Genomic DNA, 18,015 nt, shown 5'->3' on the forward strand with positions numbered 1-18,015 from the left:
CAGTGTAGTCTCACCTCTCACAGATTTGTTGAGTCCGAAGTTACATTTTAAGTGGTCCGAGGCATGTCAGCAGGCTTTCGAAAATTGTAAGGCTTTGTTGGCATATGCTCCTGTTTTGACGGCTCCGAATTTTGAAAAGTCGTTTAGTCTTGCCATTGATGCAAGTGCTTGTGGTGCGGGCGCTGTTCTCTTACAGGAGGATTCGAACCAGGTTCAACATCCTGTAAGTTACTTTTATAAGAAATTGAATCGACATCAACAGGTATATTCTACCATCGAGAAAGAAGCTCTTGCCCTAGTGTTGGCCGTACAACATTTCGAGGTATATCTAGGGTCAATTGCTTCTCCTATTATCATCTATACGGACCATAATCGTTTGGTTTTCTTAAATCGAATGAGGAATCAAAACCAGCGACTGATGCGAGTCTTATTTTACAACCTTTCCATCTTGAGATCAAACACATCCGAGGAAAAGATAACGTGATAGCTGATGCCCTTTCTAGAGCGTAACATTTCTGCGTTGCCTGTTCTTCCTTTTCTTTTCATCTCTAGGGCCCAGAGATGTTGGAGCATGAGGAGGAGCAGAAGTTTTTTCGGGAAAATCTAGAATTTTATTGTATCTTTTCTTCGAGTAGTAACTGTTTTCTTGTTCTTTTAGATTTGTGGTCGAATCTTTTTTTGAAGAGTGAGGTGTTACGACCCCGCCCTTCATCTGCTTGCCTGCTGGTGGTGGTGTCTTCTAGGGAGAGCGTGGGAGATTGCAGATTGTGGAGAGGATAAAATCCTGGATTCCCCCTCTCCACAGCCCTTCCTCCAGGGGAGCAACTGCCTCTGGAGAAGTCACTTTGGCCTACCTTTGTTTAGTTACCCAACTCATACCAATCTTTTCTCTCCCCATTTGGATTATGATTTTCCCCTTTGTTTTGAACCTAGACTTTGTTTTGTTAAGTTACCGTTATTCTGAACGAACAATTAAACTCTTGCAAGTAATTTCATTGTACTTGTTTTCTTTATGTACGGTCGAAACGAGCTGGCCGTAACAGTTGTAAAATCGATAATAATTGTATACCCCTCTACTTGACGGATTGGCAAAAATATAGTGCGTACATTCTAGCTTTATACAGGGTGCAAGTCCTCACGGCTTTGGTGATCTCCTCACTATTCTTTAAGCAGGTAAAAAATGAGTTTGAATTCATTTCAAACAGTCTGCAGAGTGAACTACATGCATCAAGCGCAAAGACAGGGCCCCTGAGTCCTAATCATACAACTTGCAGAGGTTGAAACTGTTAAATAATTTAGTTGACAAAGAAGTGGACTAGTTCTTTAAAAGCAGATACATCCCACCATCACTGCTAATGCACGCAATGGCACACAGGAACCCGACTGCCACCCACCTGTACTGTGTAGCTCCCCACGGTGGTGGCCCGCCGAGGGCGCGCCGTCCGAGAGCCCTGCCTGCCGGCTACCAGGAAGAGCTCGGCCAGCCGCTGCTCCATCAGGTTGGCAAAGCTCTGGTAGTTGGCCTCCAGGGAGGCGCTCTCTACATCCTGGATCACTTGGAGGAGAAATTAGGACACGGGAGGAAAATGAAAGAGCCAATACTATTCTGCTGAATTGCATAACAATGGCCGTCAGTGCTGTTTTGTCCGATCGATGCGGCTCTTGATTACCGCTGATTACCCAGTAGCACTTCAATGTGCATGTGCATGCAAGGGCTATTTACCTGTTATCACCCAGAAGTTCTTTGTCGCCATTGATGTGTTGAGGTTATGGTATTCAAGGGCTGGAGAGAGAGAGAGAGAGAGAGAGAGAGAGAGAGAGAGAGAAACAAAGCTTTATTGGCTGATCTTAGAAAACACATTGAACCCATTTATAGAAAATAAAAGTATTTAAAGCTACTAGGCGTAACCTCCATTTAGTGTTGGTTTTGGTGGTACCTTCTCAAGAGCTTCTGGAGGGCCTTGCTTGGGTCAAGAGGGCAAAGATTATTGTTCTAGTATATCTGCATGATTTTTAATAATGGTGTACCCAATATGTATAGCATAATTGTATGGAAATAGACAATCTTCTTATTGATGGTGTTGTATACTCGTGAAGGTCATAAATAGCCATCAGTATCTAGCTGAGAGTTTCACCACCAGCTTAAAAGTTCTTCCCAGTCGCTCTAAGCTAAATCAGTTCATCTAGTTTTAATCATTTTTTTCAAATTTTTTTGGGGGGAGTTTTTCCTGTGCCGATGTGTGGGTTTCGGACAGAGGATGTCGTATGTGTACAGACTGTAAAGCCCTCTGAAGCAAATTTGTAATTTGCAATTTTGGGCAATACAAAATAAAAATAAAAAAAATGAATCAAAAATACATAAACACAAACATACTTTCAAACGTCAGATTATGTAGGTGGGGAAAATAACCTTGACCTTTAAGGTCCTTTAAGACCTGCATGGCGCGACCGACTACGGCTGGATCTTATGCGGCCAAAACCGACACATATTTCATATTGACTGAAAGGTTTTGGGAGTTTTTGTATCAGAGATTACGAACAAAGGCATTCAAGAGGCCTATAGCTAAAACACAAAACTAATGTACTGTAAAAAGGAGTATGGATTGGACTAAAAGAAAGTGAAAATAATATCGTCATTATCATATCATCATAGGTCAATGATACTCGAATATTTGAGTGCAGTTTGGAAAACAATTCCCTCGGGGAGTATCTACCTTTTTGAAGAGACATTCACGGGGTGACAGAAAACACAACTATAAAAATCTATTCGTTTCTACTTTATCATCATTTGCACAGAATAAGTAGTGTATCATTTGACAGCATCCCGGTGAACATTTGGAAGCAAAGCATAATCATAATTATACCTTTATTGTCTTTTTGAAAGTGTCAAATTGAGACATGAATAGATTTGTATTAATATATTATATTAATCACAATTACTAAACATATTCTAAAAATATACTAAAAATAAAAGTAGTCCATTGCACATTTCGATGAATGCAAACCCTAACCCTGAGCAAGCAAGTTAACATTTATAAATCCATTTCCCTTTTTCTTTTTTCTGTACAGGCAGCAGCAGAACTAGCGATAGCTCCGCCCCAAATGCTCTCATTGGTTGAGACGTGTGATGACGCCCTTCCAAAGGTCGTAGTGACCAACAATATGACCCACAGTGTGTCTGTATGTGTATTCAGAGCCAGTCAGCAATTTAAAAAAATAATAATTAGAACGAACTGTGTTAACGCGATAGAATGAAAAATTAATAATGAAATAATTAGTGCGCGGGATCCATGGAAGCCGTCTAAAGGGGACGGCAGTTTGTTTGTAAGCAACTGCAAATTCGCAGGGCGGTGGGATGGGGGGATGTTTATCATTGGCCCCTTGAAGCAGATGATAAAATACGACAACGCGCCTCTTGTCAGGCTGCACTGTGACCTTTACTTTCTTTCCTCTCATTGTCTCCCTCTCTTATCCTCCTATGTTTCCGCCTGTGTGCCTCTGTGACCTGCCTCGCTCTGCTCAGGTTTACCTGTCGTTTCCCGGGGAAGAAAACGGCTATTTCCATTTTGTCCGGTCAAGTGTCTCCTTCCGTCTCTGTCCACCCATCATCACCCCCTCAGTCCGTCGGCCTCTCTCAGTGTCCTCGTCATCTCTCTCTCTCTCTCTCTCTCTCTCATTTTTTGCCCATCTGCCCCCTAACTCCTCTGAGATGGCTGTCTGCCTGGAATTGCATTTCGGCCCAAGTCAATGGCGGCAGTGGCGCAGCGGCGGTATAACAGCTGGAGTGTTTCTGCTCAAGCCTTCCCCTGATGTGTACATTCAGGTTCAGACAGAATCAGTGACTTTCAGAGGATCACCAGCCTCCAAAATCTGGCAAATCCATTTCAGTAACGCTGCAGTGTTTGATCAAATCTAATATTAGAGAAAAGGAAAAGTATGATGCTGCTGTTATTTGTCTCTCTGTCAATACAACGAAAATGAACTGTTGGTACTTCAGTAGGTCTACTTCCGGACCCTGTTTGTGGAACTTCATTCTTATGATTGAAAACTCTCCAAAAAATGTTCTACAACAGCAGGACACTGTAGTGTTCAACAATGTAACTGAAACAGGAGTATTTTTGGAGCGTAGGAAGTCGTTCTATCGTTGAAGTAAGAGAGACGTGTACCGGTTTATTCTCCAAAGTAGAGATCAGGATCGGGTTCCAGCTAAGTTTGGCACAGACTACTCTTCAGATAAATGGTCACATGCGGTAGACATCGAGAGTTCTGCATGTGAACTGTGAAGATCATCACAAGAGAACTGATCATCCGTTGAGGCTCTAAGAATAATCCCTCAATAGGTCTGTACTAAAACATTTCTGGACCATCCCTCCTTGTGTCTGATGAGCATCTGTAAACAGTTCCTCATTGTTCCAGCTGCAGTAAAAACAACACCAACTGCTGCTGCTTTGAGAGAACACACAGGGTTTCCACGGTGATGCCGAGTGGGTTTGGATGTGACAGTGTGAAGTGGGATGTTTTCGCCCGTTGGGTGTTGAGAGTAGGCGCAGATATATTTGAATCTAATGTCACCGGAATAAAATTAGCTCATTCGGGGGGACATGGACAACACATGGCCTACGGCGTGATTCAGATCATAGGAGTCGTACAGCTGCTCGCCCTTTAAAAATCTCACAGATGGCCTGAGAGTGGAAGACAAAATGAGCTCATCAGGCTCATCTGTGGGGTCTGTAGTCGGTCCTTTGTGTTTTGACATCTTTTCTGGAAATTGGACAATTATCACATGTCTTTGTGCATGACTATCTTTTAAGCTAACCAAGGGTTAAGACAGTTATTTTTCCTTAATAAATTAACTAATTTCTCAATCCACCAAAACTTTTGAAATAAGAGGGAAAGCGTGGTCGTAAATATTGACTTTCAGATATTTAACTAAAAACATGTTTTTACTCCACTTTAAAAGGAGCTGTGTGTAGAATATGGTGCTACTGATGAGGCTGCTGAGAGCCAACCACTGAAAACCACTTTGTCAACCTCTCCCTTTGGAGGGCTTCAGGTAACGTCACAACATGAAAGGTTCTCTCTGTCCAGTGTTTGGTTTGTATCTGGTTCTCTCTCTTTGCCATTAGCATCAAAGAATATTTCGTAACTCAGTTAACTAAGTAACATACTATCGCATTAAGGGTGGAGACTTTGATTGTAAATGCCCATAAATATACTGATACACTTTTAAGTGTTTTTTAGCAGGCCACTGAGAAAATATGAATTTAGCAATAGCGTATAAAAGCGTAGTGGAATAGTATCTCTTATTGCGGCTTTAAACTTCCTTTTCATTTAGCTTTTGGTTTCCAACAGCTACAGAGAAAAAATGTGACTTGGTTCTGGGCAAGCTACATAATTTCCTCAACTAGAGCTTCTAAAAAAAACTGTTAGTACTAGAATAAAGCTTTTGCAGCCCAACCAACCACCTGGCGCCACCAACTTTCAAGCAGGAAATGGTAGTTAATACATTTTTGAGATCAGTTTCACACCTAAATATAGGTGGATAAAACAAATGACTAGAATATGAATGTAGTGGACCGGGTTGAAATGCTGTCTGGAGGCCATAATATATCCTGACATATATTTACTTTACACAATACGGCGTAATCTTGATCCCACCAGGTGAAACATGGTCCTGAATTCTGCATTGCTTTGCGGTGGACTCAATGGTTCTCAGTATCTCTGGGGTCGGAAATCAAACTGTAGCAGTGGACTAATGATAGGGTGACTCACGCAGGTCCCGTCTTAAGCCAAAAAATATCTTTGTGTCAAAATTGTAATCCTTCACTGTTGGCGTCCTCCATCTTACATACCTTCGACCTCTGTCTGAAAAACTAGAGGGACCAGTTAGAAAGAAATATGGACCAGTTAACCCTTCCATGGCACATTTCGTGTTAAGCCCAGCCAAGTCTGTAGTGTTTGTGGGAGTCCTTACCTGTGGATCTTACAAATCCGGAAAGCGCATTGGAGAGACAGCGCCTCAGTGTTCCCGCAGCATCTCTTTGCTACTCATCACAGCTGTCAGAGCACGCGCCTCGTCCGCAGATAAATTACTTATTTTCATTTTCTGATACTGCCCTCTGTGAATAATTACAGGGGCATCATAATTACCAAGCAGTGCCTCTGAGGAGAGGCCTCCGAGGTTCGGCGAGAGAATGAGTATCAAGCATTGCGACTGAAACTTGTTGGCCGTGCACTATTAATCAGGGATAGACAAACGCTGGCCAAGTGTCTCCGTGCAGCCGTAAGAGCAGACGGACTCAGTCGCTGTGACTGCCCTGAGATGTGGGATCAGAGAGAGAGCGATAAATTGTTCTCATGCAGCTTTGCCAACTCATTTAGCTGCTGGTCGCTAAAAATACCACCAGCTGGGTGATTTGCATATTATAGTATTTGTGACCTTTCTCCATCTATGGAACATATAATTAAATACCACAAAGGTATGGCAATCTATCCAGTTAACAATTGAACTGGAGTCCCAAAAATTAAAGGGTCAATTCCACAAGATTTACAAAAGCTAATTTCGTCATGACATAGTTCTATCGAGCCATGATGCATGTAGATCTGGATTTGCTTGTTGCTCATGTTTTGTAGGTATGTATTTCTGAGAAAAACCCATCCGCGTCATTTAATAATGACGGAGTTTACACTGGAGCTAGCTGAAAGTCAGGTTATGCTGTAACGTTTAGTGATACCAGGCACCAAACAAGTGTCAATGTTCAACTAGTATGAAGAGATAATGGGTTGGTACGGCATATCTTAACAGAGATAGGGTCTAGATTGCTTTAGAGAATCCCAAATATATTAAGACGGCCCAGTTAGCTGGGAGAAAATTGTTCCAAACAAATCTAAATTTGGTGGACTTTCTTACCACGCGCTGTGTCATTGAACAATGTTTTTTAGTGGGGCTTAATTTTGTTGTAAAGATGCTTCGAAATGAGCCGGCAAAGGTGAGCAAGAAGAAGACGACCGTGAGCTATCAACCATGGATGCCGTAACGTACGTTACGGCATTTCATTTTTAAGATTTGCAAATGTTCCACGTAGAAGCATCCAACCAGTTTGTTCGCTCTCTAGTTCTCCCCCTTCGGACCTCGGGGTCCATCCTGGTTTCACTTACGCTCGGCGATGACCATCGGTGGGTAGAAGAGAAAGTATCCCACCAGCTCCGCGGTCAACTGATTGAGGAGGCCGCTGGAGATCGTCCCGTTGAGAATAGCCTCCTGGTTCTTCACCACATATACCAGCGAGACGGAAGGAGAGCCCGACTCCTGGGACACGCTCTGGATCTGAGGATAAACATGGTATTTTTTTAATGATTCTTTATGGGAAGTAACTAACTTTTGGAATTTAAACATTCATACTGTAGGATCTAATGATACCAAACGTCTTGGATGCCTCATAAAGAGTCCATAACGGAGCTCCAGACACAGTGCGACAGTTTCAACCAACAATGTTTCTTTTCTTTCTGTCTATAATAAGATCTGTTGAAAACAATGTGACTGAGCAAAGCAAAACGGCTGTTGATACGAGTACCTCCCGTCGCATTCCTCCACCTGTGTGAATATTTCAGAGAATTAATTATGAATGCCTGCCTCTGCTTGCCGAGACCCACTTTGTGATTATGACTGTGTGTTCATGTATATTCTGCAGTGGTGAGAGAACCATGACAATCCGAGACAAAGGGATTGGAAATGAGAGAGAAGCTAGGATCAAAAGGAGGACTGAAATAGTAACTGAAAGGGTTTATACCTTGAAGAAGAATTACTTGTTTCTTTGGAGATAAACCTCCATGTGCCGCAGCAGTCACTCTCCCTTAAAGAGCTCTCTGCTGCCAATACCAGGCGACCTTTCTTTAAGTTCTGAATTTTGATGTAGAGCATTAATAGCCTGATTAGCAGGCCACTAACAGACAGCCTCTGTTAACCCAGTCGTACCTCCACAGTGAGCCTGTTGTAGGTCTCCAGCACTTTGTCCTGAGCCTCGTCGAAGGCGTTTTCCAGCCGCTGCTCCAACATTTGGACGAAGCTGCACGAGTAGATGTTATCCGTTGGGCCAACAAACCTCAGCACTGTGGGAGGTGGAATTATATTTAATTAATATTGAAGTGGCTTTTGATTTCGGCCTGTGGATAATTACAGTAGATAAATAATTAGCGAACCGACAAACAGACAGAAAAAGGAATTTACTCCAGCTACAAATCACTTCAGTCATTTAATTGGCATGGACTTAATTGATGCGGTTTTAAAATGTGAATTCTATTAAAACCTTCAATTGATTAAACAGTTGGTTTGTTATTTCCAATCATTCCTCTTCTACATAAATTGTATTTGTTTTTTGTACTTTCATACATTGAGTGATGTGCAGAAGTATAAGTAAGAAAATTAAAGGGTAAAATGATTCTTGATTTTTTTTTTGCGATAGACGTATATATATAATATAACATATATTATTATTAATATGACCTACAGTTCAGACGGTTTGACACAAATGCATTCGTATTAACAAAGCAATTTATGCATCCTGTCTGGAAGCTGTGTTTTTGGTATTAATGAAAGTGTTTCTCTCGATAGACGGTTCCTGTGTAACCGACAAGCAGCAACGCTTATCGCCATTATCTAGTATGAGAACAACTAAAAAGAGTAGATTCCTGTCAGCGTCTCGCAGTTCGGCTCTGAAGGGGACAATGGTGAGCCCCTCAGCCGATTATGGCGGATGTTATTAATGTTGCCTCAGTCCTCTTACTACAGTCACCCTCTGTTCTCTGCATGCACTCTCTCCTCTTCGCCTTGTCTCTCTCCCTGCACTCGCATTGCGTGTTATCTCTCCCTGCTCTCCTCTTGCTCATATTCTCTCCCTCCACCTCCTCCTCGTCATCCCCACTGCACATCTCCAGCCACTGCCATGTCTGTTTCCCACCGCGCCTCCCACCAGCACCTCACTTCAATTCGATTCATCGGTCAATCTATCTCTACCCTTTTTCCATCAGGTTCCATCACCTGTTTTCAGCTGCAGGTGTATGCTTGGGGCGGGCAACCAGGTTGCCACGGGAACCAGGACCGCCTTGACCAGCGGGGCATGCTGCCTGATGTCTGACAGCAGCTTGTCGAAGCCGTATACGTGCAGCACCTCCACCACCAAGGAGGAGACGAAGACGGTCTTGCCGCCGGTCACGTAGTAACCCAACGTCACGTTGTGAGAGCTGCAGTCATCGCGTTCCACCTGCGAACGAGGGAGAGAAAACTCAAGCTGGAGCTTTTTCCTTTACTTTTTTTTACCTTATTACATTTGTGTTTCACAAGAGGATGTGCACATGTACTCTAAAAACATAATGATGCCAGTATGTCCACAGGGATTCATTATTTTTTAAAGCAAAGAAGACCCAGACAAAACCGTTGCAGAAAAGAAACCAGAGCTTCGCGAGCTGAGACAAGACCACACCAGGAACAAGGAGATGGGGTGCATCCATTTCAAATACATTGTTGTACTAGCCATGGGTTTATACAAAATCCACCCCATTAAAGGTATTTACATTCCATTTTCTTTTCTTTTAATATGCATCAAGGGTGTAGTTTAGCTTGAGCCTCCAATGGTGATAAATCTGAATAACTGTCCTGAAAAAAACACAAACAATGCCACCTATATTGGCATCAGGAGCCGTATTTCTGGAAGCATCCACCGCCTCCACTCTCCACCTTGGTTCCCGCTGGAACAGCTGTGGCTGTTCTAACTATGGCTCTCTCCTCATCCCTCTTGACATCTCGTCTCCGCTCGTCTCCTCGGCGCTCACATCCCTGTACGTCTTTGTTAATAACAATAACTTATCCTACCCCGCATCCGTAAGTGCTCACTGAACGTTTAATAACACAGCATGTTATCATACATATTTAATTCATTGTTAATCCTGAATGATGCTGTAATAAATCAATACCGCCATAAAAATATAATAATAATAGTTATTTGTTTGTATAGCGTATTAAAAGGCACATAAACAGAAAAAATAAAAGCAATAACAATATAAACAATGTAGGTAGACGACATTAAAAAAAGTAGGAACCAAACATTTATCTGCATCACAGGTTAGAGTTAAATAGATGAGAAAACAATATATGGGTATTTTGTGTCATTAACTATTTATAAATCTGTCATGAATGGTGAGTGTAAAAATTTAAAAAAGTCATCTACCTCATCAGGATTAAGCAGCATGAATGGCGCCTACTTAACAACTATACGATCCTTGCTGAGAGGATGGTGTGCATGCACTGACGTGTCTGCATAAGTTGCTCAGTCATCCCCACCACTGGCCTTTGGAGGTGATTTGATCTGCAGTTATCTGGATAAATGAGTAAACCTACTTTTTAGACCCTACTTTTAAATATACTGTCCAACACTGTTGGAAGAAGACGCAGAAACCATTGAAGGACTTTTCAAAATAAGGGAACATGCATTGTTCATAAGATAGATAAATAATTAATTTAAGGTGATTTTACAGCGAATGACCCTTTTATTCTCTGGCTATCAATAGCATGAACTACTATTCAGATCAAAGTTCTGAAAAGATGATGACTACTTCTGTGGAAAAGCTCCTCCTTGTCCAACTCTTCCATAATTTCCTTTTCCAGCCACATAGCTGTTGTTGGGCCAAACTCATGAGGCTTGAATCACAGAAATCAAACAAATTCAAAGCGGGCCTAAGAAAGGATTTGAACAGCAAAGGGGCCAAACAGAATGTACAGAACAAATGCATGTGAATTAGACATAATGGTGGTGTGTGTAAGAAAATCTGCGGTGCTGTCTGTGGTGCTGAAAGAGGTGACAAATGAATTGCAACTTTTCCTTTGAGTCAAGCCCTTCTGCCTCTTGGCTGGATCTTGCATCTAATATATTCTGGGGGCAATCCTGCATCCTGCAGCTGTAAGGATTTTATTAGTTTGTTGCTGCATACTTGAATCCATTCAAATCCACCCACCCCTACTCCCGACTCTTCTTATACCAACATTTTTGCAAGCTGTAGCATGCAATTATGCATTCCATTACGGTTAAACAAATTGTTCAATAATGCAATGCATTAAATACAGCTGTATGCAAATGTCACACTGTTTGACAATCCCTGGCACCACTGAGGCCAATATCTGCCCATCAACAATGCTTCAATGCTTCGTATCGAGGCTTTTAAACAAACTCCAATTTTATACCGCCGTAGACAGACGGACGGATCCAGATCGAAGCGATAAAAACTGAAAGCTGTGTGTGTGGGGGTGTGTCTGCGTGTGTGGGTGTGTGGGTGTGTGTGGCAGGAGGTAGATGAAAGTGGACTGGAGCTTAGAGACACTGAGTCACTCCCAGTGCAGGCTCACAAACAAGTGGATAAAAATAGAAAAAGCCGGTGGATGAAGATGGAAGACAGAGAGCGCCCCCAAGAGAGACAGGTGGACAGACAGAGAAGCGGGCAGGCACAAACAGACTGGCAAGACAGACAGGTTGGCAGGAATCAATGGACTTAAACCGAGGGATCAATCGGATCAGATCAGTGAGTGTTGGGTGTGTTACGCTGTAAGTGGGTGGGAGACAGAATAGGAAGATCCCCTGCGGAAAAGAATAATTTATTCTGAATTCATTTGACATTATCTTCTTTGTGTGTGTGTGTGTGTGTGTGTGTGTGTGTGTGTGTGTGTGTGTGTGTGTGTGTGTGTGTGTGTGTGTGTGTGTGTGTGTGTGTGTGTGTGTGTGTGTGTGTGTGTGTTTAAAAACATCTCTGAGCAAAACATTGCTGACTATTCAACAGATTATTTCTATTCCGTTCTTCTCCAGCATCGCTTGCAAAGGTGAGCGAGTGGTAGGATAAAACAAGAAAAGAACAATAGCCTAGAGTATTGTGAAATGATGACATCCTCAGGGATAGGAACTATATAATTATGTGGCACAATGTAAATATAGAGGAAAGCACTGTAACGCAGCGCAATGATGCAGGGATGTGTACATTATCAGAAAATCAAGCTAAAGCTATGAATACAAGCTTGACCTATTAGGGCCTATGGGCCCCTGTTTACTAGCCACTGACCTCTGTTAAGTAGCCTATGACCAGTCTTTACAAGCCTCTGTCCTCTATTTACTTTATATTACTTATATACTCTATTTAAAAAAAATCCTTAATAACCTTTGAGAAAATTGTTTTTCAAGTGGTGTTGAACGGTAGGCAGTTTTCTTGAAAAATATATTGAGAAATGTTTATGTGGCAGCAATAACGTGCAGGCTAAACGTATGAAGTGAATATGTTACCATTGGCAACTTATTGACCTATAGCCATAGGCCTAGTTGAATTGGGCATATTTAAAGAAGCATGATTAGTCAATTCATTCTGCTGAAACTGCTTCTGACCATTTGCTAAGACGTTGTATTAGTCGCTGATGCTGTGTTTTTTTTAAGCAACTACCAAAGCCAAGTTGTGCTTTTCACCCAACAACCTATAATTGGGTTGTACTGTTCAGGCCAGCTGAGCCTGGAAGAGACGCTCACCTGTGCGTTGGCTGTGGAGTCGTTGAGGGCTTTTTGCAGCGCGTGGCTCAGTCCTTTATAGAGGTTCTGTTTCCGGATCGGATCCAGGCAATTCCTGCGCAGCTCAATGGACAAAACTGTGAAGGAATCGTTGTAAACATTCTCAGAAAAATATCGCTATGACCATAATTGTTGCTCCAAATAACAAAATAGAAAATAATATTTACATAAAACCAGAGCTTTGACTCCGCTGGTTAAATGTGTCCTTGATCACTTTGCAGCTGCTGCCAACAGTAAAGGGCTTGATGCTTTAGTATAACACCATCTCTGGTAAATGTAATCAAAGGCTAGTCTCCAGCTTCTCATCAAAAGAAGTGTTTTATATGCTTGAGGAATATCTGCCTCTGCTTTGTGCAACTTTTAATTAATTTCTGTGCATGTAATTAAATCTCGGTACAATTTTGTAGTCTGTGCAATTTTTTACTTTTTCTGGCATGGATGCAACTGTGAGGGAAGGGGAAACAACGTTGCTAGTATTTTAACCTTTGATTAATCCAAACACAAAATGCTGATCTATCTATAAGAATATATTTAAGAATGTGAGCTAACCGTCGGCATGATTACAAGGAGAGACAGCTAGTGTTTGTGGAAAAATGTCCTGACACTATTCATCTTTTCTCCCAACTGTCTAAAAAGGATTTTTTTTTACTCCGATACAGTTTATCCCAAAGAGGATGTTTTAGTCTCGTACCTGTTCTGACCCAGAACTTCTCGGTCACGTTGCATGGTAGAGGACCTTCTTCTGCGCTAGTACTGGACGGAGCCTCAGTGGTCGTGGTGGGAGTCGACGTGGTTAGGATTGGGATGAAGAGAGCAGTGGTAGGTGCCTCTGTTGTTGTGGTTGTAGTGGTGGTAGCAGTGGTGGTGGCGGCAGTAGTAGTAGTAGTAGGTGCAGGTGTAGTGGTTGTAGTAGTGGTGGGAAGCGCGGTGGTTGTTGTAGTGGTGGGAGGCGTTGTGGTGGGAGGCGTAGTGGTCGGGGGCACCGTAGCAGTGGTTGTGATGGTAGTAGTAGGTGTGGTCGTACTGGTGGTTGTGGGCTGAGCCGCTGTAGTCAGTTTGAGGCTTGTCGTTAGCCGGTCGGATGCAGCAGCAGTGGTTGTATTTGGTGAGACTGTTGCAGCGAGCCCAATGTTCGTTGTTTGGGTCGTCATCCCAGCGGCAGTCACAGTAACGGTGGTCGTTGAGGGTGTCGTTGTGGTTACTGTCATCAGCTGAAGGCCCTCATTGGTCACAGTGTCCAGGCTTGTGGTTTGAGAAGCTGTGCTTGATCCAGATGGTGTTTGTGCAGTCGCTGTGGTCGATAACGGAAAAGCTGAGGTGGTGGTAGTGGGTGATGGAGATGTGTTTAGAGTGGTGGTTGATGTTGAGGTGTTTTTGGTGTGCACAGGCATGGTGGTGTTCCACTGGTGGGTGGAGAAAGGGCTGGTGACGTTAGCAGGGAGTGGGACGTCGTGGTCGTCCATTGTGGACAGTAGCGACCCAGGGACTGTCGGCAGATCCCAGGCTGGCAGGCTGCCCACTGACTCCTCTGCAGGGAGGGAAACATTTGGAAAATCAACAAAATCAACGTATGTGTAGTGGGACTCTTAAGCATACTCTTGTCAACTAAACTCTGAAGAAGACCAAAACCAGCAACGAATCAAGGTGAAGCATCTGCAGAGCCTGATGAAGCCTATTTCACTTTATTGCAGATCTGTGATGTTGTCCAAAACTATCAATTTACACACAAACGCAATTCACGGTCCCGGCAACATGAATACTCATGTATTAACAAGTGACTAAAAATAGTGCAGCATCCTGCTGTTTTAGATAATTTGCAAGCAATAGGTTCTATTGTGTGAACTTAATAAACCACTTTATCCGGCCCCCATTTTGTGTGTAAATGCATCTAAGATGCAAGCAAAGATCCTTTTAACATTCATCCATCATCCATTTTAAATACATGAGACGAAGAACGCAGCAGTTTAAAATTCCCAAAGGGAATAAAAATCCATTTTAATGTCTAAATGCAACAAGCATTTCAATGTCAGCAGTTCATTTAATCGATTTGAAATCGTCTCTAACACGGAGAAATGAGATGCATGTCAATGAGGGGCGTAAAGGAGGCTGGATAGAATAGGAGTCAGGCAATCAATCCTCTCAGACTGAGAGGGATCCAAATACCCCCTCACCCTCCTCTCGCATCGCCGCATGGGGACGAATGGTACCGTGCTGGGATTGTTCATCCACGTGATATTAGCTTCAGACAGAATTACCTTGTTGCTTATGTCATTGTTATTGTGGAGATGATGCGGCAGGAAGTGGGGGAGACATGGAGGTAGCGGCGCGGGACAGGAGATGGCGGTGAGCCAAGAGGTGATGGTGATGATGACAACGCAATGAAAGGTGATGACAAAATGATAACAATAAGGAGTAAATGAAGACAATGATTGTTTAGGTGGGTATGATGATAGCAAAGCCTGAAAATAACATTGTGAAGACAGCGGTGCAAAACAACCTTATGCACTGTTGCAAAATGTCTTAAGCTTTCCTTTCTCCCTGGAATTGATTTGGTTTGTTATGAACATAGACAGCAAGCAGCACGGCAGAAATCACAGCCGCCCGCAGCTTTTAGCAAACTCCAGTGCCAAAGTGCATGGGCAGAGGGTGAGTGAGTGCGCAGGTAAGTCGTACAATTGTTTAATTTGGGCCAAATGAAATGATTGGAGGAGCTTATTACAGGCTTGCGCTGTCACACTGTCCCTTTTGACACTGTCGAAGGGTTGTATATTTGCACTTGGTGGCTAATTAGTCATGAAGTTGTGCTACAAGACTAAAGGCTGAAGCTAACTGTGCCAGTTAAAAAAATCTCCTTCGGGGTATAGAAAGGCCGAGAAAGAGACAGCAGCCTCAATCCTCTTTAAAAGCACAGTTTAGCTCTACAACAAGCGATGATTATATGTGATAAAATCCATGCTTGACTGGCTAAGTTATGATTGCTGTTTGTAGGAGACGGTTGGCAACCGATTACACACAAATGCATATGAATATGAAATTCAAATTTTAAATTGATTCTTATGACAGAACAACCCTGCACCATACCCAAACTGGAGCTGCTATTGCTGGTGGAGGACTTGCTGTTGGCAGTGGCCAGGGACCCGTTGTCTGGTCTAGTCGTCTGACTGTCTCTTTTGCTGGTTGCAGAGGAAGAGGAGGACGAGGGCAAAGAGGATGCCTTTGTTGTGGTTGAGGAAAAGGAGGAGGAAGAGGAAGAGGAGGACTTGGATGAGGATGAAGAGGTGCCTTTGGTCCAAGCAGCTTTAGACAGAAGCCCCAAAGGTTTTTGCTGTGCTATCCCGCTGTTGGGGGCCGATGAGAGGGCTGCCCGCTCTCTCTGCTGCTGCGGCCCGGCGGCCGGGTCCCTGGGAAACCCTGGCAGGCCTCCCCCTCCCTCATCCACGGGACTCCATTCAGCCCCGACTTTGGCCAAGGTCTCCACAAAGACTGTGCCATCTACCCCCGCGTGAACCGCCGCTTCGGTTTCGGTCCAAACTCTGGTCTCAGCAAAAACGTTATCCTCGGGCCGACGTCTGGGCGGGGCGTGTTGGTCATTCGACCCAGCTGTGTCTCCAGTCAGGGGGGTGGCTGAGAGGATGGAGGGCGCCGCAGGATCCATGGGGATGACAGGCCGTCCCACAGACACGTGGTGACCTCCATCAGCTGTAAGACGCGAGGGACAGGAAACAGGGTTTAATTTGGAGTTGTGAACGGTTTTTGACTCATCTGCACAACGGATCAGAAATGATGAGGTTTTTTCAATAATTCATGTGCCCATGGCATACCGACTGATCTTAAACACTCATCATGAGAACATACCCACTGTGCACACAGTGCATATTATTTTTCAATTCCTGTCTATCACACACACACATACACACACTTATCCAAAGGGATTAAATGAAAACGATGGTGGAAAAATACTAATAATGTCTAAAGTAGGTCAGTTATGTTTTAGAGGATAAAGCATAGGGAATTAATTTAGATGTTCCAGGGTGAATAAATTAGGACACACATACACATCTTAATCAGCTGTGATATCACAGATACTAATTTAATCCGTTAGGTTATCCATGCAAGCCCGTAGGTGTACTATTCCTGGAGCATCCACAACCACCCGGACACCCAGACCAACATCAATGTTGATTTGAGCCCGATATCCGGTTTCTCCAGTACTCAATGTTTAGCGTGTCGCAAGGGGAGTATTCTTTACCTTCTTCTATTTGATCCATGCTCATTTCAGCCTTCAGAAGCACTTACTGTGCCTCGCACACGTCTCACGCTCCCCAGAGTCTTCGTGGTAGGATTGGTTAATTAACAGACAGTGATTCTGTATAAGAGGGGCTTTGCGGCAGCAGCTCTGTGATTAGCTGCTCTATATCCTCATGACACCTGCTAGAAAACATTTCTCCACCGAACTTTTAACTAATACCACTGAGCAATCTGCCTGTCATCATAGGATGTCATATCATTAATGCCATCAAGAGAGGAAATGAACCTACGGTCTATTTAAACTTCAGCTTCTTCCTGTTCAGTGTTGTGTGTAAGTAGCAGCTTCCAGTGCTCCATTTGTCAGTTCAAGGAAGGAGAAAACAAAGCTAGAAATGACACTCACACACCGCACGGAGAGTACAGTACAGAAACACGCTTGTTAAAACTTATCTAAAATGCCACATGTCTTTCTGCAGTCATTTATCTCGGCAGCTTAGTACCAAACATATTGCAGTTGCTGTGGAAGGGAATAAATACTGCTAATATGCATTTAATCAATTTGGGAAAATCAATTTGTGTTTGATAGTGTTTGATAGTCACAGTCCTAAAACTATGGACAACATGTGGACCTCTCTGCACTACCAGAGCTCTGTTATTTTACACCAATGGAATATTAAAGCCTCATTAATCCTTGTGTATATTTAATGCATCAAAAGCCTATGTTTAATGAGAAAGGTATTTATAGTTTTGATTTGATACTGTGGTTCCCTTCAGCTTTAGGCACTATTTCACACAAATGTTTTTCTCTCCTTAGCTCCCAAGAAAGCTACTACATAGCAAGCATCATAAGCCACACAAATGTCAATGCCAATTTTGTTCTGTGACTGATTTGTAAAACGCAGACAACCCGATTAAAAGTGTTACTTTAGTAACAAGGTTTGAATAGAAATTGTATAAGGAATATAAAAGTGAAACCAAGGGATTGTCACATAGAACAAAGCTACTGATACTATAAACATAGTATTATCTGCGTTTGACGGTCGTGATGGTTTCTTCTCTGACGGACAAATTATATGTCACTTTAAATATTCCACTCGCAAGGAATTGTGGGGCAGGATTTTCCTCTTTCCTTTTGTAAAGTAAGGTCCAGTGTTTCCTATGCTAGAGGAGCTAA

At 43.0% G+C, this 18,015-nt stretch overlaps 1 protein-coding gene across 6 annotated transcripts in view; it reads right to left on the bottom strand.

Moving 5' to 3' along the window:
• LOC120812567 (UPF0606 protein KIAA1549L-like) overlaps positions 1-18,015 on the bottom strand; it is an 82,826-nt gene that overhangs the window by 38,143 nt on the left and 26,668 nt on the right. For all 6 annotated transcript variants that reach the window (XM_078097753.1, XM_078097752.1, XM_078097751.1 and 3 more), the window contains exons 2-9: positions 15,675-16,292; positions 13,285-14,121; positions 12,555-12,670; positions 9,038-9,260; positions 7,976-8,109; positions 7,159-7,327; positions 1,724-1,783; positions 1,395-1,555 (exon numbers count right to left, since the gene is read on the bottom strand). In XM_078097753.1, the coding sequence (XP_077953879.1) occupies positions 1,395-1,555; positions 1,724-1,783; positions 7,159-7,327; positions 7,976-8,109; positions 9,038-9,260; positions 12,555-12,670; positions 13,285-14,121; positions 15,675-16,292 (2,318 nt within the window). The remainder of the gene's footprint in view (positions 1-1,394; positions 1,556-1,723; positions 1,784-7,158; positions 7,328-7,975; positions 8,110-9,037; positions 9,261-12,554; positions 12,671-13,284; positions 14,122-15,674; positions 16,293-18,015) is intronic.

The sequence above is a fragment of the Gasterosteus aculeatus genome, chromosome Y (genome assembly GCF_964276395.1).
Source record: "Gasterosteus aculeatus chromosome Y, fGasAcu3.hap1.1, whole genome shotgun sequence".
Classification (NCBI taxonomy): domain Eukaryota; kingdom Metazoa; phylum Chordata; class Actinopteri; order Perciformes; family Gasterosteidae; genus Gasterosteus; species Gasterosteus aculeatus.